At 35.4% G+C, this 27,782-nt stretch overlaps 2 protein-coding genes across 3 annotated transcripts in view; one reads left to right on the top strand and one right to left on the bottom strand.

Annotated features, from left to right (window-relative positions):
* Nucleotides 1–21,041, bottom strand: part of LOC115623215 (Ig-like and fibronectin type-III domain-containing protein 1) — a 152,444-nt gene extending 131,403 nt beyond the window's left edge. For both annotated transcript variants that reach the window (XM_030517456.1, XM_030517455.1), the window contains exon 1: nt 20,576–21,041. The gene's annotated coding sequence lies outside the window, so the exon portion shown is untranslated. The remainder of the gene's footprint in view (nt 1–20,575) is intronic.
* Nucleotides 21,042–23,684: 2,643 nt separating this feature from the next.
* LOC115622895 lies at nt 23,685–24,702 on the top strand. The gene is made up of 2 exons (XM_030517011.1): nt 23,685–23,834; nt 23,894–24,702. Exons 1-2 carry the CDS (start codon nt 23,807–23,809, stop codon nt 24,562–24,564), a joined length of 699 nt encoding a protein of 232 aa, XP_030372871.1. The 5' UTR covers nt 23,685–23,806; the 3' UTR covers nt 24,565–24,702.
* The last annotated feature ends 3,080 nt before the right edge of the window (nt 24,703–27,782 follow it).

Here is a 27,782-nt window from a genome sequence, read left to right as displayed (position 1 = left end):
ATTTATTTTGAATCAATTTAACATGTTGTATGTTAGTGTGTTTGCTATTGAAATTTTAAAACTAGTATTTAATTTTTAATACTATAAATTTAATATTTTTTTTTTTAATTTTTAAATTTTACTATTTTAAATTTGTTCAGTTTCAAAGTAAATCTTCAGGAAAAAATCATTTAAATTAATCTTTCTTATTTTTTTAATTTTAGCCTAACAAATTAGATTCATTAATTCATTCAGGTTTACTGGGGGACTACTTATCAGTTCCTTATCTAGTTATTAACTATTAAAAGGACAATTTTCTACACTTAAATACTAGTGTGAATGGTCGTAATAACTATAGAGAACTAGAGACTATAACTAAGGCTCTGTTTGGCATTTAAAAGAGATCAAGTATTTAGAAAATCAAAAATTGAGACCAATTACCATTTATTTGCTAATCTACTGAGTAAGAAGCACAATTTGTGTTTCAAATTATGAATTATGGCGATCAGAAATATCTGACTCTTTAAATATAGTATATACTGGAATTTACTTGTTAATAAAATATTTGATTAACATTATCATATTTTATCTCCACTGTCCTTCACCTCGAAGAAAGAAAGGAAAAAAACATGAGCGGCCCGACATTGTGCGCCAAGTGCAGGCTCGCGGGTGCTTTGGGGAAAAATATGGTTAAAAAATTCATGTAAAGGTTGACAAGCTGGCCGTTGTGAGCAGCAGTGGGGGCTACATGGGTTTTAGTGGGTAAGTGAGTAAGGGCACAAAAGGAGGGTCTAAGGGGTGCTCATAGCAACATGCCAAGGCGACTTTGTGCGCTCGAGCACATTTTTCAAGTGTTAAACAAATATATTGCGCGCTATACGCCACACGACCTTTCTGCTTAGCCCTTTTGTTTATGCCCTGTGGGACGGGTCTTACATTTGCCACTTGTTTCCATTCTGAACGGTTCCGTTCTACCTTTATTTTTCATGCTGGAAGGGAGCTGTCTGTTTACGATTTTCACTGTTTATTTATAAATACTACTATGCTACACATACGAGCAGTAGGGCCAGTGCATTCGCATTGTTTGGGGTACACATACGAGTATTGATTTCAGTTTTAGTTTCAGATCTGCTGACAGTTCTGCTGACAGTTCAGCTCATTTTATACTTTTTATCTGCGAATGCAGCAACCGGTGACTGGCACGGAAGGCCCGCTTTGACGCTTCATTAGCAGCCCCCAGCAAGTTTATTTGTTTATTTTCGCCCACGTTGTCGTTTGTTTACATACATATACAGTGTACTGTGTATATATGTTTATATATATGTTATGTATATATGTTTGTATGTATGTAATATGGCAATATTTATGTATGTACTCGTATGTTTTTTTTGTGCCGTTTCAAGTGCTTTTTCAGTTTTTTTATTTGCCACTCTCAGTTTACGTTTTGTGATTGAGCCGCGATGTGCAACTGATATTGAAGGCGTCTAGTAGTTATTGTTATAAATAAATATAAGTTTACAACTCATCGCTTCACCTTTTCCCCATTTTTTGCCATTTAGCACTTAATTGCTGGGGGGAATTACCTAAAGCGTGAAACGTTTTTTCCAAACAAAATAGACAACATCACAAAATACATATATAAATAATTACAAAGATGAGGATAGGAACTTTTTTAGAATTGTTTAATTAGCAGGTAGTTACGAGTCCGGTAAGGGAGCTTTCAACAATATGTGCTTATCCAGTTGAAGAACAAAAAAACAATAGCAGGTGCAGAGAGTTTATAATAAACAAAAATTTAACAATAACTTAAAAACTTAGCACATTCTTTTCTTTGCTTTTTAAAGCTTACTTACAATACCTAAAAGAAATCGTGCAATCCATTAATATTATTATAAATTTGAAAAGACTCTAACAAATTTCGTAACCAAGGTGATCATGAAATGTAAACTAAATATATTTTCAGTCTTACTTACTTGCTGTGGATACTATTTTTAAAAAATATAAGGAACATACCTGAAAAGAGAAAAGTTAAAATTAATATAGTACTTTGTTTATTTGCTGAGCTTATATAATACTTTAAATATGCTTTAATAATTATGCTTAGATAAGAAATGAAAAGGAATTTAGATATGCACATCTATACAAAATATTTATCATATACATGAAAGAAAGCTTACAGTTTTGAACTTGTAAGACTCAGATGATGCTATCCCTATACCTGTACCTATCCTCTTAGGTTAAAAAACTAATCTACATATTATTTACATTTTTCATTTGTAGTTTAGCTTCCGTAGTCCAGGGCAGAAAATAACAAAATGGAATACTGTTTTTCGTAATATTTCTTTTTTTGCTAATATCTTAAAGTTCTGACACAAATTCGAGCTCACTTACGAACTCCTTTGTCATCCCGTTATAAGATTTTACAGTTTAGAGAAGAATAAGGAAGGGGCCCGTCTACTCGTTAATTTGTTAATGTATTCTTTAAAATTAATATTCAAGATGTTCTGCTTTACTAAAAGATCTACACTCAAGTTTCGGACAAAATCTGAAAGGTACCAATAGATACGAATGTCTAGTTACGCAGACTCATTCCAATTGGTATTCTGAGGGATGAATATTGATTGTTGGAAGTATAGAAAAAATCCCTTTCAAGACCAATAATCTTTTCACCTCTAATGTAAAAAGAAGAAGATGTAGATGTTTTGATAACAAATATGAAAAGAAGATGCATAACTTTGCCTTTTCTTAAGCTACCAACAACTCTACATAGTTGCATAAACCAATCGATTTAAATGAAATGACCTAAACAATGTTGATGAAGGGATTTATGTGCTGACAAGCCACATTGTAGGTTCATTTCAATCAATTTCGTTTAAGCCATAAACTCAAAAGTTGCACATTTTAACCTTTTAAGTGCACACAACAAATCAAGCGGCACTTAAATAAAGGCAGCACCAAGACTCATTTGAAAAGCCACGGCATCTTGCACAGCAACAACAAGAACAACGACAGCCACAACAAAAACATTAAAGACGACATCAACGACAACTCAACGACGCCTCAATAAGCATTGCGATTTTATTAGCAGCACTTTGAATAGCAAAAATGCAACCTTCAAACATTAAAAACGCCCACCCACTCGGCCGGCTGCGCTTCACTGACAACACCAGCACCAACAACACCAACAGCACCAACAGCAACAACAGCAGCATTGCAGCAATTGCAACACCACCAGAGTGGGAGGGTGGGGCAGGCAAGTGGAGGGGTCGGATGTGAGGCATGCTGCAAGAGGTAAACTGCAAACATTTAATGATGCAAAATCAATATTCATTGACATTTTGCGCAATCTGTGAGTGAAATCGAGGCGAAGGGCTAACCAAGCAGGCCCCGATCATACACATTTCAATAGTATGTATGTATGTGTATACATTTTTCAATAATCGTTGAAATATAATGCTCGTTAACAATGGACACGACTTGACGTTGATAATGAGTGCTGTTTATGCCAAGTGCAGCCGGCCTAGTTACGACTTTTTTGGATAGTTAGAACAATGAGAATACTATATTTCTACTACGAAGTTTGCTCGCACTAAACACACAAATGCACTTAACACAGATAATCGCGCATAAGCACGCACATACATTATACATAAATACACACATATATACACATCCACAGAAGACACACAGACACACACATACATAGTCATACTTGGGCGCAAACAGGCAAACAAAAACTAAAGCCCCACCATAATGGGCACCACATGCGATGGGCGGAAAAGTCAAAGTGTATTCAAGTATAACGACTTACTATAAGCATCAAAGATCACAGACCATAGTTGAAATAATTTGTCTTAGCATCGATGCCTTTATTTAATTACAGCTGCATTTTAAATAATGAATTGTTGTACTATTAGATATCTTTTGAGTAATTTCTTTTTACTTAATTTTACAAGAAAATGAAGAAATCAACATTCTATTTGACTTATGAAAAACTTTTAAAGAAAGAAAAGTGTGAAGCGAGTGATCTACAATCTTGGAATATAACTTATATAAAGAAAATATCTAAAATAGTCTGAATATGATTAAAAAAATGCTCAAGCAAAGTTGATAGAAGTACAAGCATAACATTTTGTCTTTGAGGTATTCAAGAACCAGGCTTTTCGTTTAAGGAATAAGTTATAAATGCTACTACTGAAACGATGTTCCTCAAAATAAGATATTTGTAAATTCGCTAAACCGTGCTAGGCAATTATTTAAGTTGTAATTCCATTAAAAACTATTTTTTTTTTAAATATTCAAAAAGTACAATGGCAAGCAAACATTTCTCTTTACATTTTATTTTTTATAAAATTAAAAACATTCAACAAAGACAGCGAACGATTTCTAATTTTAAGTTGCCAATTACACAAAATTGCTGGGTTTTATTTTTGTTCAAAAGTCGATTTAAAATCAATTGTGTCGCTTATGAACGAATACTACTCACTAAAAAGAAGCAATTACCAATCCCTATGGCTAAGACAATTATGACGCATACGCATCTAAACACCTTGCAGAAATGAATGAGTTGGCACCGAAATGATTCGTATAGCCTTGATTTGAATGACAAAATTGTCCGCATTACGATCTTCACACTTGATGATAGATTCATAACTGAGTAAGTATGTTAGAGCCATGATTCAATGCGCCATGAATAACTCTTCATACAATTACTTTTTACAGATGCCGAACCGATAATGTTACTGCCCGTTACAATTGGGTTAGTAGTTTTGTTTTTCAACAAAAACTACTAAAATTCCAATTTTATCAACAACAAAAATTAACAACAATTACTCTCCGTTTATAAAATTCTTTACAAGAGTCCTTTAAAGACAAATGAAACTGAAAAGCTGAAAGTGGAAAGCTATATTTTAAAAGCAAGCACATTTTTTAAGCTAAGCCGCTGCATCCACCTTTCTACCGTCTAGTATTATATAATTTAAAATGTATAAAACTCTACACATCTTTTAAACTCGAATTTTATAAAAAAAAAAAATTAACAACAATTACTCTCCGTTTATAAAGTTATTTACAAAAGTCCTTTAATAGGCAAATGAAACTGAACAGCTGAAAGTGGAAAGCTATATTTTAAAAGCAAGAACATTTTTTTGCCAAGCCTCTGTATGCACCTTTCTGCCGTCTAGAATAATATATTTTATAAGGTATAAGACTCTATAAATCTCTATTAAACTATTGAAACTAAAACATTCCGATTATGAGACATGCCCAACAAAAACTGCATTTGTGCCCATTGTTCGTCTACTTGTATAATGTGCATCATGGCTGGGTGTCTAGCTGTCCCAGCCGGATAGACCTACAAACAATGGTGAAAAAAGCTGTTAATTATCTACTTGAAAATCTACTTCACAACATGCGAGTACACACACATACAAGCAAACAAAAGTATACAGATACGTACACACATACACACACAGACACGAACATTGAGGAAAATTGTCGGCCAGCATAACAACGAGGAAAAATTGTGAAGAAAACTCTTTCAGTTACTATTTGTGTTGCTGCAAAGGATAAAATACGTTAAACTACAGCAGCAACAACAACAGCAGCAACAACAACAGCAGCAACAACAACAACAAGAGCAACAACAATAATAACAATAACAGGATTACAACGTTGGCAAAATGGGAACAGCGCGCCAAACATACGACAATGGGCGCAAAAGAGGAGTCAGACGGAGCAAGACAGATAGAGGACTCTGGAAGACAAGTGACGGATATGTGTAGTTTTGGAAAGCGGGGGGACAATGGGTGGAGTGGGGGGAGGGGAATGCAAAAAAAGGGACGTCGTCGCCGACGACGCTGCTAGTTAGAATCGGGCACATGGAATGAATGAATATAGTTTAACTACAAGTATATGAAAACGTACGCGAAACGGAACGGCTAATGGATGGATGTATGGCTGGCTGGCTGACAGGCAGGAAGGCAATGTCGGAGTCAACGGTCGAGCGGGACGGTATGGGGGCCTGTCAGTTGGTCGTGTTATTTTCTGTGAACTCGCGCCTCGCTCCGCCATTTCTTTTTTTTCTTCTTCTTCTTCTATTCTATTGTTGTGCGTTTTTGCACGTTACGTCTGTTTGGCTGACAGCTGAGCACTGTTCATATGGCAGACATACATATACATACGTATATCGTATATACATATACATAACTAGTATAGCCACCCGGCTATATAGTGTTGGGTCGAGTCGTGTCGAGTCGAGCCGACAGTCGACAGTCGACTGCCTGTCGACTCCGTTTGTATTTCGCTGTCAATCTTAGTTTCATGAGCTTCATGCGCTTGTTTGTTGTGCCGACTGGCACCAGAAAGAGATTTTGTTTTGGCCAGAATATGCGTACGCTAAGCGCTTGAAATGGCACTAAAAGCATTACTGCTCATCTAAAATGGGGGGAAATGAATTGTTTGTGTGCAAATAGACAGAGAATGTTTTAAGTTCTCAGCTGAAAGTTATGCGTAATGCTGTTGAGTACTTATAATTCCAATTTCAATTTACACAATAAGTTTACATTTTGCTTTAATGAAAACTATAAAATACTTACAACTTTTTTATTATGCATCTTATTTACTTAATTATTTAATTGATATTTTAGATTGAATCAATATTTTGCTATCAAACATGCTCTAAATTAGAGTTGATAGAACTTGTATCGAAATCGTTCTCTATTCCATTTTTCTCAAGACACTCGAACTATTCGGTTTCAATAGTATTGCCTTTGCGTGACTGGAATCAAAAGTATTTCGCATTTTTCTCAGTACCGCATATTTCTTTCCCATGACAATTATTTATACTGTATTCAGTATTCAAAAAGTTGGAAAAATGAATAAACACTCACTTACTCGCAGCTTGGAAATCATTTTTATTGATAAATAACTTTCGCAAGTTTTTTATGCGAAGCATGAATGCGATATACCCGAGTTGTTTTCAATTCTGATTAAGAGCATAATAAATAATGCGACAAATTATTTCTGTATTACAATTGTTGGGATTGAGAGCAAACGCAATTTCAGACAAATTTAAGCAAACCTTATTTTTTAAGGACCAACACAAAGATCCAAAGTGGAAGGAAACACTCCTGAAACTTATAATTTAAAACGAAGACAATTTGTGAAAAGGGACGGGGTCTATATAAATGGTCGATCAAACATACTGCAGCAGTTAGAAGTAAAATATTTCAATGATTTCCTACAACTATGTTGATAACTTTTATTAAATGTGTATTTAACTCAAACTACATTACAGATTTCACGACTTCATTTCAAAGGTGAGTGCAACTATTTCACGTTTTATAGACCTATTAAATCAACCCATACTTAAACTACTCCATTTTCGGGCTTTTATTTTCTTGTTAACAATAATATTCTGCAATAACTGTTCGTGAAATCTGTAATAAGGATCATAGTCGTACCGTACTTGTATATAGAAAAACGATTTATTATTTATAAGTAATTTTTTTAAAATATATGTTCTTACTACTATATGTCAATTTTTTAAATCGCTTTAACTATTTTTGTTTTGAAATAGAATAGAAAAATTGAAGACTGTTGGCGATATTGAAAATGATTCCTAATTTATTAAATAATGAAAACATATTTGTATTTTGTTTTTAACACAATTGTGTGAAAATGCTCAGAATTTTTATAAAACACTCAATTCTTCCACAAATTATCATCTAAAAAGTTATTAAGACACTGATTTAAGGTAGTAGTTGAAACGATTTGTATATTTTATAAGTCACGTAGGCAGAGAACACAAATATTTGATCTATCCTATGCTTTTATATATTCATAATCAAAACACATGCTCGCTGCCAAATGTATCGCATGATTCAATAGACAGATCAAATTTATAATTTGCATAAACCAAAATCGTTGGCTTTTTAAAACCAAATAAAATTGCGATACACGGCTGGAATACAAAATATACCACAAAGACCACAAATCTGCATTAATAACGATAAAATATACGAAGTCGAGAATAAAATTATACACCTGTCAACCAGTCTTGTGCGACAGGCAAATGCAAATGCGACCACTTAAACCAAATGCAACGCATTTTCCGCAAATTGAAAAGCAAAGAAACTGTGTGGCCGAAAAAGCATTAAAGAGAAAATGCAATTTGCATGAAACAAATGAGGCAACAGGATCAGAAGCAGTGACAGCCAAAGCGACAGGAACGCTAGCAGGAAAAAAATTTTATTTTAGCGCATATGAAGGAAATATTAAATTATACCAAAAAAAATTTGGGCTAGCCGCACATTGGAGATACGAAGATAAAAGGCACAGAAATGTTGGCGCAAAACAACATTTCAGTAAAGTGCAAAAATAATATTATAATATGTATTTTTAGGTTCTCATATAAAGTACATCGGATGAAATCGAAATACTTTATATAAGTTTCATATAGTAGGATCACGTTAACACTATTTTCTAATATAGAAATCTTTACGGTTATTAAGATTGTTTGATCAACCTAACGATATTGCAAATGTGTAATGAACAATGCGAGAAGAAGAGAATCGAATGGAAAAATAAACTAATACATTAGCTATAAATTCTAAAACTATAATCGCCCTGAACCGAACTTCTATAACCATCTATATTTCTGGGCTAACATTGTTGTTGTAAGGTCTTTCAATACTTTTAATACAAGTTAAATTTTTTTGAATTTCTATGTCGCAAAAGAAAAGAATGGCAATGAAAAGAAATTACTGAAAAATTGAGCAGCAGCATTATGTTCTTCAAAGCTTTGTCATAATAACGAGAGATAATGGAGGAGTATATGTATTATCTTTAGGTGGGAAAAAAATATTTGTGCCTTACCAGATCACAGTTTCTACCCGTTTTGTTAATATGTAAATATTCCTTCTAGGGAAAGGATATCTCTTTTTCTCAATTCATTTCACGTTTTTCTGATATATAAAATTTTAATTTAATTTAAAATTTAACACATTTTTTTTATGTGGCCCGGACATTATACTCGCTTATTAATCGCATGATCTTCCAAAAACTTACATTCATAAGTCGTTTTTCAAATTTATTGACAATCATTATGAATCATGGTTGAGCAATAAAAGCGGTTTTCAAAAATAGTTTTAGGAAAATCGAGTTTTCAATCGGGTTCAATACATGGAAAATGTACCTGTTTACTTTTCTATATTATTAAAAAGATTACATTTTAAAGCTACTACTTATATGTACATGCATATTTCCCATTCTGGGTGTGAGCATTTGTTGGTTTTTTTTTGTCTTTTGCTTAGATTGGTCCCAGTGTGCCGTTGTGTGTAAAATGAACAGCAAAGAGGCAGGCGTGAAAAAAATGTAAGCTCACCAGAACAAAGAAAAAAGGCAGCGGCTGAAAAACAAAAGCGTCACACTCTTATACTCACACACATACACACACAGGCACAAACATACACTCGAATATATTGTATGTAGAGGCAGGGGCAGAAGCTTGACACAAAATGACAGTATTTTCTTTGGCATAGCTAGAATTTTGCTAATGTGCCAGGAGCCAGAGCGAGCCAGGCCAGGCCAGGCCGCTGCAGCTGTAACTGTAACTGTAACTGTAACTGAGTGGGGCTGAGCTGAACTGAGCTGAGCTGAACCGAGTGGAGCAGAGGCAACGCCATGTTGCAATTATTATTTCCGGCTGGAAGCGAAAAATAAAGTTGGATATGCAATGAGCAGGAAGCAACACACGCCAAAGCACGGGCGTGTGAGGACAAAACAAAAAAACCGAGAACTGAACAGAAATGAGGCCTGCCAGTGTTGGGGAGCAAATAGTGCTGCCAGCACCTCCCAACCCGCAACGTGTCAGCGCCAAAAAGTGTGGCAGCCCTGGCAGAGGCAGTTGCAGGGGCAGCGGCAGCGTTTCCGCTTTTGTTTGTGCGCGGCGCATAATTTGCGAGACAAACATGCAAAAATGCCAGCAGTGTGAAAATACACACACACACACACACACACACACACACACACCAACACACACACGCACGCCCTGCTGCACAATTCCCAAACGCAGAGTTGAAGTGCAAAATGGCGGCGGCGCCACACCATGGCATGGTTTGAAGTTTTGCGGTTGGCGGCCGCTGCTTGCCGCACGCCCCTCACCCCCGCAACCCCTCGCTCCACGATGTTCGTTGCGCTTCAAGACGCACAAGTTTATCTTGCGCTTAGGCGCAATGCCCGCGTTGCAATAACGGTTCCATCACAAAGCAAACGCCCAAAGGGGCGGGAGGATATATGCGAGTGTGTGTGTGTGTGTGTTGGCTTTAGTGGGCTGCTCGTTTTTAGTTTTGTGTTGCAGCTTTTTAGGCGTTTTTGACTTGTTTATGGTTATAAGTTGATTTTCGAAATGAAATTCTCCAAAAAGGGATTGCGCCTTTGCCATTTCTGCTCACACACACACACACACACACAAACACTCACACACATACAAAGCCACACAGAGAAACAGGGAAGCACAGAAACAGGAGCGACCACTACAAAGTGGAAAATATTTCTACTTGAAAAATCCACACAAAAGTCGCGTCAGTGGCGCTCGTTTTGGGCCCTAAGCCTCGGACCGAGTTGCTCGCTGGGCTTCTCGTTTATTTTCCAGAAATGCGCATAAGCCTAATGTCGAAAGGGTATGAGCTTTTGTAGCCAAATTGATAATACATACAAACACATACACATACATATGTGTACATATGTACACATGAGCAGGCCCCTTCTTTAAACTTGCTTTAAAAATAATGAGCACACACGTGTATGTGCTTGTGCTCGTATGGAGGTTTGGGCTTTGCCTGTTACGCTATTGACTAATGGCTGCTGTGGAGGCAAATTTATGACCCAAGTTTTTCGTTTGGATTTGCAACTTGATGATTTCTTTTTCCACTTTTTCTTGTTTTTTGATAGTAATTGAGCATGACATGCGGGTAGGCCACTACTGTGTGTGCACAAGTGATGAATTGCTCGAATAATATTGTGGCATGTACATATGAAAGGGAATTGCTACGAAAGCTATTGTAACATGAACATGTGAGAAACACTGTATGAGACGGCTGCCAGTAATACCAATTTATCTGAAATTATTCACAATATTTCCAACAAAAATATGACAAAAATTCTTCTGGAAGGCAGAAGGTACGATTCGCCTTATTGAAATCAATTTTTAAAATCGGTTTCACAGCCTGAGTAAAAGTTTTAAACACACACTGATTGTTTGATCTTTGACTGGTTTTGCGGCTGCGAAAAGGGTCATCAACTGGCATGCCGATGCCATCTATAGTATATATCAGTCTGCAATAAAAATCGTGCAATCGATTTAAGGCCACTTCACATTTAAGAGTCTCACGTAAATCGAATACTAAAACCTGCAGACTCACACACGTACCCACCCACACAAGCAGCTACAATTTGGCCCAAATGACCTGCCGTTCAAAACGCTTAAGAAACCTATGAACCCAGTCAGCCCTTAGCATGTCGACTTCAGCCGTTCAGCCCACCTATAACTACCCAGCCATTCAACACGCCCAAAAAACTTTGCAGCTCACTTACAATGCCAAAATCCAATTGACAAACAAACAACGAGCAACGAGCAGCCGAGAAATGAAAACCTACGAGAAAAGCTCAACGGAGCTGCAATTCATTTCAGTGCCACACACACACACACACTAGCTAGAGATAACAATTTAGTGAGGAGGAGAGTGTAGAAGGGATGGCAAGACTGCGCAATGCGTATAAAAATCAAACCTCAAATCAGCCACAAATTTTTCATATCCCTTAATCCTTTAAATTTCCTGCAAATTTATTGCATTTCCGTTTTGTGTGAAACCTTTGAAACGAGAATCGATGGTGGGATGAAGGGGAGGGAGAGGGGGAGGGGGAGGGGGAGAGGCGTGCCACTGCAACACTCAAAATTCAAACTTAAATTAGTCAAAGCAACCGCTTCACAATCCCAGAGCCAATTGCAGTCACTTTTTGCTATAGCGCCAATCAAAGTCTGAACTAATTTCGTCTGCTATTTGCAAGACCATGAGCATAGATACTATATACACGTTTACTTATACTTGTAGGTTTGTGCTCTGATATATGCATGCACTATTTGAAGAAAAACGTAAAGATAAAGCTGGAAAATCAAAATCAAACTACTCGCTTACAGCTGACAGCTTTCTTTTGGCCTCGGCTTTGGCTTTGCCAACGACTTGGCTCCACTCTCAAGTGCCTGACAGTTTGTTGTGCCATTTGGCCAGGCCTGGCCAATGCGTCTTAATAATGCAGTCGGGCTTTTTTCTATTTTGTGGCTTCAGGAGGCAGGGCTGCGTTTTTTCTTCCCCCCGAGGCTTTGCATTGCTTGGCTCATTTTGCTTTATTGCAGCAGCCACACCAGCACCACCTAGCCATTCAAACTGCCTCACAGTCATTTCGAAGACGGTTGCAAGCAACTACGCTGAGATTTGATCAGTTGTTTGCTTTGTATTCTATATTGTCTGACTGTTTTAAAATTGCATGCACAGTGACACGAAATACGAGACCTGAATTCGCTACTCAAAGAAAACGCTAGAGTAATCTAATACCAAAATGTCAAAAAGTATGCTGGCTGTTTGTTAAGCTATGGGCATCTTTATTTATTTAACAAGGAAGCCATGGCATGAATAGAGAACAGTCTGTTAAGAATTGTTATTGCTTTTAGTAGAAATATATAATCGTGACCTAGTTCTAACGTTTGAGAAATTTGTAACCAATTCTTTTGTTTTATGGCTTTTTCTTATATCTAGATTCCAAATTTCTGAGCATGTAATAGAAGTTTTACTTTTAATTTGGCTATTCCCAAAGAATTTTTTCCCTTACATTGGAATGCCCCTTGATATTCCTGCAAGCTCAGAAGGTATAGCCAAGTTTAAAATAAACTATTATATCTATAAGCTCTTGTTTTACAGCTATTCTAAACTATTTTCTATTCAAAGAGGTGCATTGATTTTAATCTTTAAAGTAATTATTCGTGAAACACGATCTCGAATGCAAACATTTGTATTTCTCCAAGAACTTTCGGTTTACATTATTATTATATTTCTGTTTAATCATTATTATATTTACAGGTAGTCTTTATTGTGTCTATATTTGTAATAAATGTCAGAAAAAAAAACCAAAATACTTCCTAATTTTATTAGCGATTTATCAAGAATTTTATAGGTATTTTTTGTAAAATATGTATCTAAATATTAGGAGGTCCCTTGGTGATTCTAAATAGAATAAGGGAGCTACAATTTGCCAGCTAAGAGACAAATCGGAAGAGCAGACATTTTGATATCTATCCATCTGGGCATTAGTCCCTTCTAAATGATCTAAAACCGAAAAGTTACAAAGATGCAAGTATTAGTCTCAAGACGAAAATAAAAAAAAAATTTTAAGGCATTGTGGCACTGTGGCATATGTATTTATTTTATTTCTTTTTATATTTGTACACTGCTGGCAAATAGTATCTGTATTTTTATATGCTCGCTGGTCCTTGGTGGCTGCTGTTTGCTAAAGCGACAACAGCATAAATTTTCCTTGCACCAAATCTTGGAAAATCCCCGTGCTGGATGCCAGCTGTCGTCTGCATAGCCTGATCCTGAAGCAAGCACATCCGCATCCACACTCACACTCACACGCATACGCACATGCATTCTCATTCATTCGAATACTATGTATGTACAATCCCATACACCCATTCACATTCATTCACATTCGTATTCAACATTTCGTTTGGGAATTAGTAAAGATTCTTAAAGGCCACATTGGGCCTTGTGCTCAGAGACCTGACCTGCCAGCTTGCTTGGCTTGCATATTAAACTGCACTTACATGACCGCCCACCTCACTGACCACGCCCCCTCAACTTGCCAATGTCTCCTGCTGCTTAGAGCCTTTCAATCCATTCGAAATTGTTGCAGTGCGCCCTTTCTGTTGTTGTTTCTTTCTTGCTTAGTTTGTTTTTATTTTTGTCTTTTTCTTCAATTTTGGTTTTAGTTTTCAGCCATGATTTAAAGTTGAGGAAGCATTATTTATGTATTGTTGCCTCTACTCTTTGTTGGAAATATGTATTTTGAGTGGTTTTAAATATTTGCTGAGTTCCAATGGGCTTACTGTTTTGTTGCTGCCAGGACTGCTCCGTTGCCATGCACACAATTGCTGTTGTTCTTGTTGTTGTTGTTGTTGTTATCATGCAATTTGGTTTTTAATTTATTTAACACTTTTCATTTCCACACAGACAATAAAAATAAAACCAGATGCCGCCGAAAGCCGCTCTAATTGGCATTTTGTGTTTTTCCATCTGCATCTGAAGTGTGACAATAAGTGTTTATGGCTGTGAGTATGTGTATGTGTGTGCGTGTGTGTGTGTGTGTGTGTATGTGAAAGTGCTTGTGTGTATGGTGTTTATGTATACATGCCTCAAACAAAATTCTTAGTTGTTGAGAAAAATTCGGGACGAAAATGTTAGCTAAATTTTCCAAATTTCCTATTTCCAAGCTACGCTATAGTGAAATATAGTCTCTGCAAACAAATAACTCTCTATTTTATTAAAAGTATGGAAGATTTTAAGAAGTTTTTCTCTATTTTTATAACATTACATACTCTTCAATCAGAAACCGATGCTGAATAACACTCGGCTTAAGGGAGTATAAGTTTAGAATCGAAAAAGCAATAGCAACCGCTGAGAGTATTATTCAATAATATATATATTAATGCATTAATACACTTGCTTAATAAAATATATTTACCCAAAAATTTGTAATTAAAAATGTATAATTACGCTTCATTTTTCAATATTTACGCAAACATCCACCACACTTCTCACTTCTGTATTACCAAGAACAACACCACACTAATATTTCACTTTTAATCCAATCTGTCTGTCAAATAATTCGATTAAGTAATTGAAAACAATTTACTCTAAATTGACTTCCATACATACAGTGACGTTAAAAAAAATAACATTGCAGTAAGTAAAAAAGTTAATTTTTCGATAACATGTTTTGTTTATTTATAATTTTGTGAATTTGTTGAAATTTTAATTACTTTCATACAAGTATGTTCTCAGGCTGGGAGATACATTTGTACTCCCAAATTGTAAAAGACTTTTTAAAAAAAATAAGTAATTTTGGAAGTAATACGGCGCTGAGGAATTTAAAACACGAAGATATGCGTTGCTAAGTATATTAAAATTTATACATATTTTGAAATATAATAATTAACTCGTATTTTGAAAACTTTACCATTTTTGTAATTTTCATACTTTATCATATTATTTTTTGTTGTTGACTTGATTTTTCTCAGCTGTTTCTTTAAAAGCAATATATCTGTAAAACTATACTTAGTATATACTAAGTACATTTTGAAATTAATTATTAAATGATACATTATGAAGTTTCCTAAATTGCTGCATGGAAAATAAAAACACCATCAACGACAGATTATTATAAAAGTGCACTTTTTTTATCGCTGCTTTAATGTGCAAATACGCTGTTTATCATTATTCAATTCTTCAATTCATAACAATCTTGATCATCTATTTTTTAAGTTAAGTCTGATAGGTATCACAAAATTTGTAAAAATTCAAGCTCTGCAAATAGAAGCATCCAAACTTTCAAGTTCACATTTCAAAAAGAAATATCTTAGTGTACAAATAAAAGCAGCATAAATAAATCAACAAATAACCAAGTAAAACAAACAGAATTTAAAAACTTATGTATGTATGTATATATATAAATATCTAGAAGTGACTTTCACAATTTAGAATGTCCATTAAGCTTCAATGTACAAGGGCTTATATCTTATATGAACATACTATATACTAGTATATTGCCATATCAACTTATTTATGATGTGCCACAAAAATGAAAAATGAAGTCATGCCAAAATATTCATCATCATCATCATCAGAAGAAGTTTGCTAACATATAACAATCTAAAAAGTTATCTAGCTTATCTTTCTTCACAAAGCACTTCGCTAGCCATCGTATATACATAGTAAGTCTGCAATATTCTATAAAATCAATTTGGTTGCCATATTTTTCGAATAAAATACGTTTTTGATACAAAAACTCTTTAAAATCTGTATGATCTGACACGGACTGTCTCGACTTATTATCTGTATCAATCAAAAAGAAAATTCGGCACAAAATTTCATCGAGATGACTCAAAAATTATGGAAGAAGTAATGATTTAAACAGATATTGCGATTTAGATTCATCTCGTCTTGCGGATCATATATATACAACATAGGTATTGGAATATGCTCTTAAAATACATTTAATGAGTAGCAAAGATAATTTTTTTGTAGATACATATTTGTTAAAAGTTTCTTTCGCAACATAGCGTTACTTAATCAGGTCTAGGAAGCAACTTCAATCAAAGAAAAAACGAAATGTTCGGTACGGAATGAGAAAATATAGACTGTCCAAACACTTTCTATCTAACATCTGCCCAAAGTTTTTCAACTATAAACACAACAATTTATATCTAAAATTCGACCAAATGTAATTAATACTTCTTACCCCCTTTCTTGCCAAAGTGAATGCATTTCAAATCAATCATTCGAATTTAAACAATCATGCAAAATGATGAAATACAAAATTTTCCATAAGAATCTACATTTTATAGAGTGCGCTTCAATGTCAAAGAAATGCGCACAATTTTATGAGCTGAAAGAGAAAAACCCGAATGAGAACCGGTTTAATTGATGCATCGTTTGCTTCCATTCTCAATATATTGCTAGGGTAAGACCTCAACAGGTTTAAGATGTCAAGTTCAAGTACACAACGACGTACAAATGGGGCAGCAGCTCTCTGCTTAATTAAAGACACAAACAGCTGCACTTGGAAACCTGCTATTAATTCAAGTAATGGTATTCCAGATTCTGATGTACAAGTATTCGCATGTACGAGTATGTGGCTGAGAAAAGCATCTGCTTATAAAGAGTCGGTTTAGCTAATTCCGATTCAATTAATTCACTCTAACTCTAACGAAGGAATGCCTGTATTGGATCGAAAGGCACTCGAGCATTTCATTTGAAGCTAATGCCGATTTGCATATTTTGTGGTAAGGCCAAAGAAAAGCAGAAACCTTCAAATCAGCTAAAACATAAGTCAAAAAGTTTTACGGCATTTTGTCTTCTCTTTTTTTGTATCTTTTGCTGGGCAATATTTATCTTACAACTTAGTCAAAAAGTCAGCAGACGCAATGAAATAAAATGCTTTAAAATCATAAAAATCTGCATAAAGCTTGAAGGACGGGCAGCAAGCATAAAAGCCTGCATAAGTATTTGTGTTAAGCTCTGCTTTTATTTCAAACAACAATAAAAAATAGTTGTTTTATACGCTGGCTAGCTTGGGAAACTTTTATTTTGTACGTTTTTTTTTTGCATTCTTCTTTTTGTGTTTTGCAACATTGTGTTTGCTTTGATTTATTTTAAATGCTATTATAAAATGAGAAATTTTTGCTGGTATTGCATTTTTTTCAAAATGTTCTTTTAGACAACAATAAACAATCAACTTTTGTGTCCTTTGGCAATGAAATTTATTCTTATTTTTTTAATTTTTTTTGAGCACAAGTTGTTGGCTCTTTTAAAATGCATTTTCAAATTAAAACAAACTAACGAGAAATTTGCAATAAAAGTGCAAAAAATTGCACATCAATGCCAGAGAGAAGTGCAAAAAACTGCCGTTGTTGGCGAAAACACCATTTGATAAATTTTAACAGCTTTTTTTCCACAAAATCGTTTGTGTAGACAAAGTAAGCTTATATGCCAAAATATATTTACAATAGCTATTTAAGTGCTTATATGTACTAACTATCTATTCAGCCTCTTTCTAAATTCTCCAATATTTTTCAGAAATATCTATAATCAGTGGGGTCTATTATCTGAATGTGTCTTAATTGGGACACTAATCGTACATCCCAAACTCAAATATCTAAAAATGTGAGTTTATGAATCCAATACAAATAGAATATTTTTTGTTTTATTCTAAAATATATGCGTGCTTCCACGCCTTTCAAATAATACTTTTAGAAAGGACCTCAAAATAGGAGTCTGTTTGAAACATAATTTACTCGTTTAATGCAGGTCAGGAGAACTACTTCTTCATATTTAGGAATATGAAAATATTGGTGGAGACGAAATCTGGAGAATATGGTGAATGCGACAATAGTTCGAGGCCTACTTGCGTATGGAAAAGCACTTTCTTTTTGGACAAATTGTGTTTCTAATGTCCCATTTTAGCTCCAACTCGAACTATCCAATGCGTATAAATCGGAACCAGTCACTCCTTCTAGAAAACGGTTAAACATGCCTATATTTCTCTCATGCAATATTTTTCGTTTTATTGAAAGTGTTGTTGATTTTATCCGCTGCTTAAATTGATTGGAGACTTTGGAAAGAACATACTTATAACTAATCATAGCGACTGAGTATTGAAATATTAATTTCCGTTGTTTTGTATTTCTTTTGCAAAGCAACTTTTATACCAGGCTATGCAAGATCTTCTGTGAAGCAAAAAACTGAAGTCTTAATTATAATTATGGGAACCAAAGAATATTATTGGAATATTATTTCTCTAAGTCAGAATTTTTTTCGTTTTTTTTTTTTCTTCCTTAATTTTAGATTTTTGTAAAATATCAAGTGGTTTAAGACGTTGCTGGTTATGTATTTTATAAGTTTGGGTTTTGTTTAAATATGGGAGCATATCTTTAATTAAATAAAAATATCGTGGTCGCCCTCCTCTGCGATTCTCATACCAAGTACCTAAGCGCTGGCAAATCGCGAATTAAATTGTGAATTTACTAAAAAATTTAATTATATTTTGCAATTCAATTCTCAGATTTCTGAAAAATTAAATAAAAATATTGGGGGCACCCTCCTCTGCGATTCTCATGCAACCTAAGCGCTGGCAAATCGAGAGTAAAATTGTGAAAAAATAAATAATATTGTGGAATTAAATTGTGAAACTTCTGATTAATTAAATTAAAATATTGTGACCGCCCTCCTCTGCGATTCTCATACCAAGTACCTAGGCGCTGGCAAATTGAGAATTAAATTGTGAATTTACTAAAAAATTAAATTATATTTTACAATTCAATTCTCAAATTTCTGAAAAATTAAATAAAAATATTGTGGGCGCCCTCCTCTGCGATTCTCATACCAAGTACCTAAGCGCTGGCAAATCGAGAATTAAATTAGGAAATTTTTGAAAAATTTAATAAAAAATTTGAGGAAATGTGAAATTTCTGATAAATTAAATCAAAATATTTTGGGCGCCCTAATTAAAAACAAACGATTATTTAAGAACTCTCTATTTTCAAAACTTATGAAGCCTACCAATTCTGTCATTTAGTATGTATACAAAGATGTTTTCTCTAAAATTTCCTACATAATATCGCTACGAGTATATACTTATAATTAATAGCCTAATTGCTATTGCAATTTAGGGTTGTAAATACTTGTAAATAAACAAATGCTCAAAAACACTATAATACTTGTAGAAGAGAGCCACACAGCTGTAATTAAAATGCTAAGATCAAACACTTCTTGAACAGATCTCGTATAATAGTAAGTACGTACAAGTATGTATATATCTACGAACTAAGCTCGGCCTATATGCCTTTGTATATCATTTAAAGGCAAAAAACACACAAATCAACAAATCAAATTAAAAAGTCCAGCAACAACAGTAGCAACAAACTGCTCAACATATTTATTGTTGTTGATGTTGTCATTATTGTTGTTGTTGTTGTAGCTCTTGCTATTGCCGTTGTTATTGTTGTTTGTGCCGTGGCAGTTGTTGCGTTTTTGTTGTTCAATTAAACGTGCGCCAATGCAGTGCCACTGAAGTTCCAGTTCGATATACATATGTATAAGAATGCGTATGCATGTGTGTGTGTGTGTGTGTGTGTGTGTGTGTGTGTGTGTGTGTGTGTGTGTGTGTGTGTGTGTGTGTGTGTGTGGCCCACACCCACCGTTCCCTTCCCCAGCACTTCGCAACATGGACGTCATGCCAGTGCTGCCTACGCTTTTCGATATTAAAAAACTTTTTATGAAGTTCGTATTTTTATTTATTTGAATTTGCGCGCGCATACGCCAAAAAAAGAAGCATTTTCATATGCACTGAATAGCACAGAAGGAAGCACAAACTATTGCAACTTCCAAACATTTGCAACAAGACCAACAAGAACGGAACGACAACAAAAACAACAACATCAACATGAACAGCAAACACAACAGTAGTCGCACTGCAAAGCGATCGCAACTCCAATAACTGATGATTGGTAAATTTTAATTATGGCACACACACACATATACATATATATATAAACTGGTAAACACTGGCAAAGTTTTGCAAATGTGTGTGTGTCGAGCGAGGGGAACTGGCAGGATGGGGAATTGGCCGCCAGGCACAAAACAAAAATATTAATAACGTTAAAATCTAAGCACAAACAGCACAATAAAAATTATTTTTTTTAATTGCTTAATTCAATTTGCATGAAGTAATCAAACAAAAACAACTAGAAGAAAAAACCTACCCAAGTTCTTTTGTTGAGGCGTAGCACAGAGTTTCGCAAGTATTATTATTATTATTATTATTGGTGTTGTTGTTTCTTTAACACTTCACTGACTTTTTTGGCGTGTCTGAGAACACAGAAGACCGCAAAAAACTAAACTCGGATTGGGTTGCCAAACAGCTTATTGGATGTTTCCGAATAATTTTCAAAATTTCGTACTATATATTACTTGCAAAATATTTGCGCACTTTTTTTTGCCAAAGACAACTCGTTGGCGGTATTACACCTATGCGGGTATAGTATGCGTCATAAAATTTTCTCACGCACACATAATTTTCCACGCACTTGGTTATGCTATTTACAGCGGTATTATTTATTGGTTGGTTAGTTGGTTGGTTTGCGACAGGCGTGCGAAAAATTTTCACAGATTTTTCGAAAAACGACTTAACGCAGCAGCCTCGTTGCCAAAAACTGTTGCCCAGCGACGTTGAACTCCGTTAGACGACTGAAACGCCAAGCGATGAAGCAGCGCATTTTTTATATGCGCCGTACTTCGTCCCCCCTTTAATGCGACAGCCGAAGCTCGGCTTTCGGCTGTTGGTCTTCGGGGGCCAGTCGTTGGTGCTGTTCGTCGGTTGAGTGGGGGAACAGTGGGAGACGGTGGATAGTGGGCTGTACGCAGTGCGCAAGCGCTAAGGCTATCGCATAAAAAACATAAACATTGAGCAGCTGTGAGAACGAGCTCAGCTGTTTTTGGCAAAAGCCGGTAACAACACACATGCAGAGAAGACAGTGACGGCGATGGCAACGTCGACGTCGACAGCGGCATAGACACAGTTACACACACATACATACATAAGTACTAGACAGAATGAAGAGATAGGCCGACAGACAATAAAACGCAAGCGATAGCGATGGCAATAGCAAAACGCAAAAGCAAAGTCACATTATTCTTTGTTGTCGTCGTTGTTTTTGTCGGGCAAAAAGCCAGCAAGCAAAAAGCAAGCAAAAGAAAAAAAACCAAAGCAAAAAGCTGTCAGGCAAGCAACGAGCCATAACAAATGTTGTCAAACAGGTGGTTGTCAGTCGTTGTCATATGTTGTTGTTGCTGTCGCCGCCAATACTAGTTGGTTGTAATTTGCTGTTGCTTTGAATCATTAATGGGTGTATGTAGCATGCTTTTAGGTGCTGACTCATCAAATTAAATAAATTATGTGCACGTGTGAAGTGATTTAGACTAAATGAATAATTAGAGATTATTTATGTTAAATTGAAGCCCAGTCTAGAATGTGAAGTTATTTTAATTTTTGTATTTTGAGTCCAATAATAAATACTTAATTGGAATTGTTTTAATCACTGTGATTGTAATATTTACATGATACATGATACATGTTGCTAAAGTGCATTAAAATTGAATCTTAAATATATTAATAAATAAATCAGTAATATTATTGTAATAATGAAACTGCTATCTTTTTTGCGGTTTACATTTTGTTAAAAAAATCGCGCATCTTAAAAAGCCTAGTTCACATAGAGTTTAAAATAAACCTTCTTGAATACTTAGATACCAGAATCGTAAATATTGAGATTTTTTATTTGTACAAAAAATTAGTTCAACCTCATATATGTATTGTATTTTATTTAATAAATGTTCTTTGTGCAATATGCATATATGTATGTGAATGATCTCACGCTCAACGCTTCACAGTACCGGATCCAAAGCAAACACCCACTAAAACCGGCCCAACTCGATGAATTGTATTTGAAATGTTCGTGTTAATATCCATTAAAATTGAAACCCAGTCCTTGATTACTTTACAAGTATGTGCACTTTATTACTTTATTTATTTATGTATCTTTTATTCATTTGAGAATCGAGACACAATAAGCCAATCGATGTTAAAAGATACCTGACAACTCGAAAAACTCGCTTTAATTAGAAGCTAAGCAATTTAACGAACCAAAAACAAATCAAAATATTGGCTTGAATGTGTACATATTATGCATATATATGTGGTATGTTAATATCTTCATGCATAGACGTGATGTTTTTATTTTCATTTAAGATTATTGAACCCAGTATGTGATTATTGAAGAATAATTTTTTAGCATAAAATATCAATTTGCAATTTTGAAACGCATTTTAAAGTTCATTGAGTTTTTATTGTTATTCTTAAAAATAAACAATAAATACGTATTCAATGTATAGCCCAGCATTCTACTGAAAACGCACCCATTTTTTCCAAGCTTAATCGAAATTTAATCATTCGGCTTTTGTTAGAGTAACAATTGAAAATGAAAAACGCTTAAAACTCGAAGGAACTCAAAATTCTAATCGTGCTTATTTAATCTATCTCCCTCATCGACTTTTATTAGTTTAGCAATAATCCTATAATTTAATTACAAATTATTATTATTAGTAAGCAAGCTAAAAATAATGCTTACTGTGCTTTGCCTACTTTTTGCTTTGCCTACCATTGTTGTTATCTTTTCTATTTCTGCAGCTTAAATGAACAGTGAAAATTTTAATCTCAATTTTGCAACCAAAATTCAACTTAAATAAAAAAAATATCGTCTTATGTTATAAATATTTGATGTTCATAAGAAAACATGCCCTATGTGCTGAACATAGAATTTTGCTTCTCAATCATATTTATAAAAAAAATTGCTATGTAAATAAAATCATTCTATTCCTAGTTTTTTTATCTTACTATAATATATAGGTATTGTAGCTTGCAAGCCCTTAGTGTTCCGATTCTACAGAAATTATAACTATGTGTAAAGTCTGCTCGTTTTGTGGTGAATATATTTTATTTATGCTCTGGATAATTGATTTTAGCCTAAAATCGTATAGCATTTTTCGAATGGTTATAATTGCAATAAATCGTTTAGTGATAATTAGTTCATGGGCAGATTATAATATTTATTTGTTTTTTTTTTTTTGTTCTCAGTTAACAGACAAACATAGGCTTGTGCTCCGATTTTATTTTTGAGGGCGGAATATATTTTTGGTTTTGGTTTTTCTGAACAAAATAATATCTTAAATAGTTATTAGGAATACCCTTCTTATTAGTATTTTTTCTGCTTTGGTCCTCTTTTATCCCATTCTCGCTCTTGCTCTTCCTCACTTTCCGAATCAGCGCTGATGATTGTGACTTCATTTTGTAACCTTAATTCTGTAATCACATTTTACTTTATCTCGTGCTTGTTGAGTGCCGTTTTTATTTTTGTTTAACGATTTTTTTTGAAGCCATGAACCGATACGATCGCGCTTATAGAGGTAACTTAAAATTGATTGAAGTTCTAATCCAATAAAACTATTGTTAAATATCCATATAGATCCACGTTCTCCACTGACCCCATTGACGCCGCTAGCTACACCCTCCTTTAACTTCGATAGCGTTGGATCGAACACGCCCATCGCCGAGCCACATATGCAAAGGAAAAATTCATTTCGTGGTCTCAAACCTAGTCGGCTACTTTCAGCCCATCCTCAACAACAACCATCACGTCGCAGGGCCAGCACCCCTCAGAGGTTTTCGGAAGATTTTATGCGAACGCGATCGGTTTTTTCACCGAACTCATCGGCCAACTCCTCTGGGAGCCGAACACGGTCGACAATTTCACAAGACTGTACAGCCAACAGCACAGGGAGCACAACTGGAAGGAACGTGACAACTGCCAGCATGAGATCAATATCGAATATAATGGGTCACAGCGGAAGTAGCACCCGCATAGATACGGGCTGCAGCTATGGTTCTACTAGTGGGCGAGAATTCAAACAGGGCTCACCAGTGGAGCATCCGACATTGAGTCCCCGTGTGCGTTCCCTACTCAATCGCACAGGAAATAGTCACTTGACGGAGCTCTTTACGCGTCAGGAAATTGATATTGATGTGCTTATACAGATGACACTGGAGGATTTGGAGGCGTTGGGAGTGAAGGGGGCTAAGGAGCTGAAACTGGCAATGCAGGTCATCCAGATAGCGAAGAAATTCTTTCGAAAATAATGATTTTTGTTTTGTGTGTATTTAAGAATTGTAAGCCGACCCGCTTTTATATTTTGTGTTCGTGGCGGAATATGTGATTTCTTCTTGTATTGTCAAACTAGCATTGCTAAGCGTATTTTAATATAATGAGAAAATTAACCATTGGTGCTTTTTAAGTGTTAAACTTTGTGCGATTGGGTAGCACTTGTGCACGTTTATGGGCAGCACTAAGACAGTACTTTGCGAATTTCGCCTTCACACCACATTCGTCGTCGATTTCTTAGCTTACTTTTAACATTTTTTTCGACGGATGTGCATTTTTTCTCATAATTTCGTGCTTAACCATGTAAAATGTAACTAGTGTAATTAACAATTAGTGCAAAGGTAATTACATTTGAGCAAGCACATCGATAAATGCACGCGTGTGAAAATTTTTTCCATCGCTTGCAAATTTCCACAGCTGCTCGCTTGCTGGGCTCGCCTGCTTCTTGTTCGTTGCTGCTATTGTTGTTGCTGTTCTGCACAAAAGGGTAGAAAAATGGGCCAAGACCCGAGTTTGGTGTAATGGCCATTGCGAAAGGCTCGATATACATACATGCGTGTGCATTATGTATGTATTTCGGTAAAATCATTGCGTATGGCCATAACAAACGCACGGGCTGTTAATTTGACATTTCGCTTTGGGCAGCATATACCGAAAATGCTGATTGAAATATTTTTGTGCATTTACTTTTGTGTTTGTATTTCTATGCGGTTGTCATTTGCGTTAGTGATGTGCATTTCTCGTGTCTACTCGCTTACACTTTTCGCTTTCCGGCGACTACTGGCCCACCAGAAACACGAAGCAAATACTTGAAATGCTTTTACGCTAAGCAGTGTTTAAGACTTACATTGGAAATATTTAGAAAGAGCTACTAACTTTAAGGAACATCCATTTTTATTTTGGTCAGTAAAGGTTACCTGTGCAACTACTCGGTAACGATTACCCTTCGTATTTCACAACACTGCGAACCGTGGCTGCTGCCTGTGCATTTCGCTGGCACGAACAAGCATACACGGTAAATTAATAGAAAAGTAATTGATTAATTAATGCATAATGCCAACTTGCACTACTAGAATGCGAAATATGCATTAAACGTGTCCTTCAACAACAATAATAAAGCAATTTGCGTAATAGGAGAGTTCGTTGTCCGTCGTCGGCCTATGCCAGTTGCAAGAGCAGCTGAGAGCAAAATTTAGTGCGAACTGAAACTTATGAAAGAACTGAAGCACAATGCCGCATTTAAAGTAATCAAAAGATATTGTTTATAAAATAGGCCTTGTGCTGATTGTTATTACGTGTGCATGTGCATATCACCTTACAAGTGAAAAATGAACAGTTCACTCGTTAAAGTGTAAATGTAAATAATACTGCAGGCAAACCAGCAGTATCAAAAGCAACAACAACACATACAAGAGCCAGTCTGTGTGCTACCGCTTATAAATAAAATGCTGTGTAAAGCAGGCAACGAATAACAACAACATCGGGCACCCCAAAAACATATTAAACAATAGTGTGTGCGGCCACAGTAAGGAAAGAAAACAAAAACAAATTAAATTGCTTTTAATTATGGCTGCAAATAATTTGTGCGTGAGTGTGCGTTCAAGAAGTGCTATTTATTGTGCGTGCGGCCGACACACACACACATACAAGCGCGAATTGTTGTGTGCCACCCACTAAATGAAACGCCCAGCAAGTGAAATCGTTCGTTCTTACGAAATTGTGCATTACTCGCAACCAAAACCAACATTTTTGTTAATATATACAATTTCCTAAAGCTACTTATTTAATTGAAGCATAGTCTCATTTCTATTGCAAACAGAAGAGTTTTATTGTTCAGATCCAGCTTATATTAAATCTTCGGATTCAGGTACCACATCGCGCAGTATGTCATTACAATCCATACATATGAGCCTTTGCTTTCTTTTTAAACAAATACTATTAACAGCAGAACTTTGTTGAACTTATTTCAAAAACAAGTAAAAAAGCTAAAGTCGGGTGTCCCGACTTTGAAATACTCTGTACATATGTTTACAATAATTATAGAAAATAAAAAAAATTAAGAAAATAAAAAAACAAAATTCGATCGATTTTACCTCTCTCGGTATTCGAACTCACGTAAAGGGTGTATAATTGCACATTTACATAGCAATTGCGTCTGTGTGAGTGTATGTATGCCTATGCGCATCAATTCGTGTCTGTGTAAGCATTTTCGCAGTCAACCAAACAGCAACATCAACAACAGCCGCGGGCAGCGCTAGAGCAGCGCTGCAGCAGCGCTGCATCAGCAAATATATTTATGGCTATAACTTCTTGTTAAATCGGTCTATCATAATGAAATTTGGCATACGGACACATAATAACCAACTGGGGGTATTTCCAAAATTTTAGTTCGAAATTCCAAGAATTACGGGAGTTACGATTTGCGGGGTAGAGGGGGGAGGGAGGGGAATTCCAAAATATACATTTTCTGCGTATTCACATAAGGCATCTGGGACTAAAATTTGGTGTTCCTAGGTCTTATAGTCTCCGAGATATAGGCGATTATACGAATGGAAAATCGGGAAAACCCCCATAGGGGGGAAGTGGGGGGGAAAATCAAAAAAATAAAACAAACTCGTATAGAATACACACATAACGCATCTTCGTGCAAAATTTGGTGTCTCTATCTCTTATAGTCTCTGAGATCCAGGTGTTCATACGGACGGACAGACGGACAGACGGACAGACGGACAGACGGACAGACAGACAGACAGGGCTAGATCGACTCGTCTTGTCACGCTGATCAATAATATATATACTTTGTGGGGTCTGCCACGCCTCCTTCTGCCTGTTACATTTTTCAGCTCCCGCAAACCTAATATACTCTTGTACATTTCATGTACAGAGTATAATTATGGAATTGTTCATTGTAAACTAAAGAGCGTATTACAGCGAAAATATTCAAGAAGAAAGCATTAACTATGTATAACACAGCTTCGAATAATAGAAAATGTGGTTCATGCGACTGATTCCCACATATTCGATAACACTCTATATATCATTTACAGACTCAGTTACTTCGTTCGAGCTATTTGTGTAGGAATCTTTAAATTCCAATGACTAACCCAGAGAGAGTTTCTTGCCCTCAATGTTAATATTTATAAGGCCTGTGTATAGTAATCGATGACAACGATTTTTCTCTTCTCATTGCAGCAAA

The sequence above is a fragment of the Scaptodrosophila lebanonensis genome, unplaced genomic scaffold, assembly GCF_003285725.1.
Source record: "Scaptodrosophila lebanonensis strain 11010-0011.00,11010-0021.00 unplaced genomic scaffold, SlebRS2 tig00000043-arrow-pilon, whole genome shotgun sequence".
NCBI classification, from domain to species: domain Eukaryota; kingdom Metazoa; phylum Arthropoda; class Insecta; order Diptera; family Drosophilidae; genus Scaptodrosophila; species Scaptodrosophila lebanonensis.
The sequence above is the reverse complement of the archived record's forward strand: the minus strand, read 5'-3'. Positions and strand labels throughout refer to the sequence as shown.

Coding starts and splice junctions, on each gene's coding strand:
- LOC115622895 (XM_030517011.1), top strand. CDS start 23,807: ATGAACCGATACGATCGCGCTTATAGAG. Junction 23,835..23,893: donor ATACGATCGCGCTTATAGAG/GTAACTTAAAAT, acceptor ATATCCATATAG/ATCCACGTTCTCCACTGACC.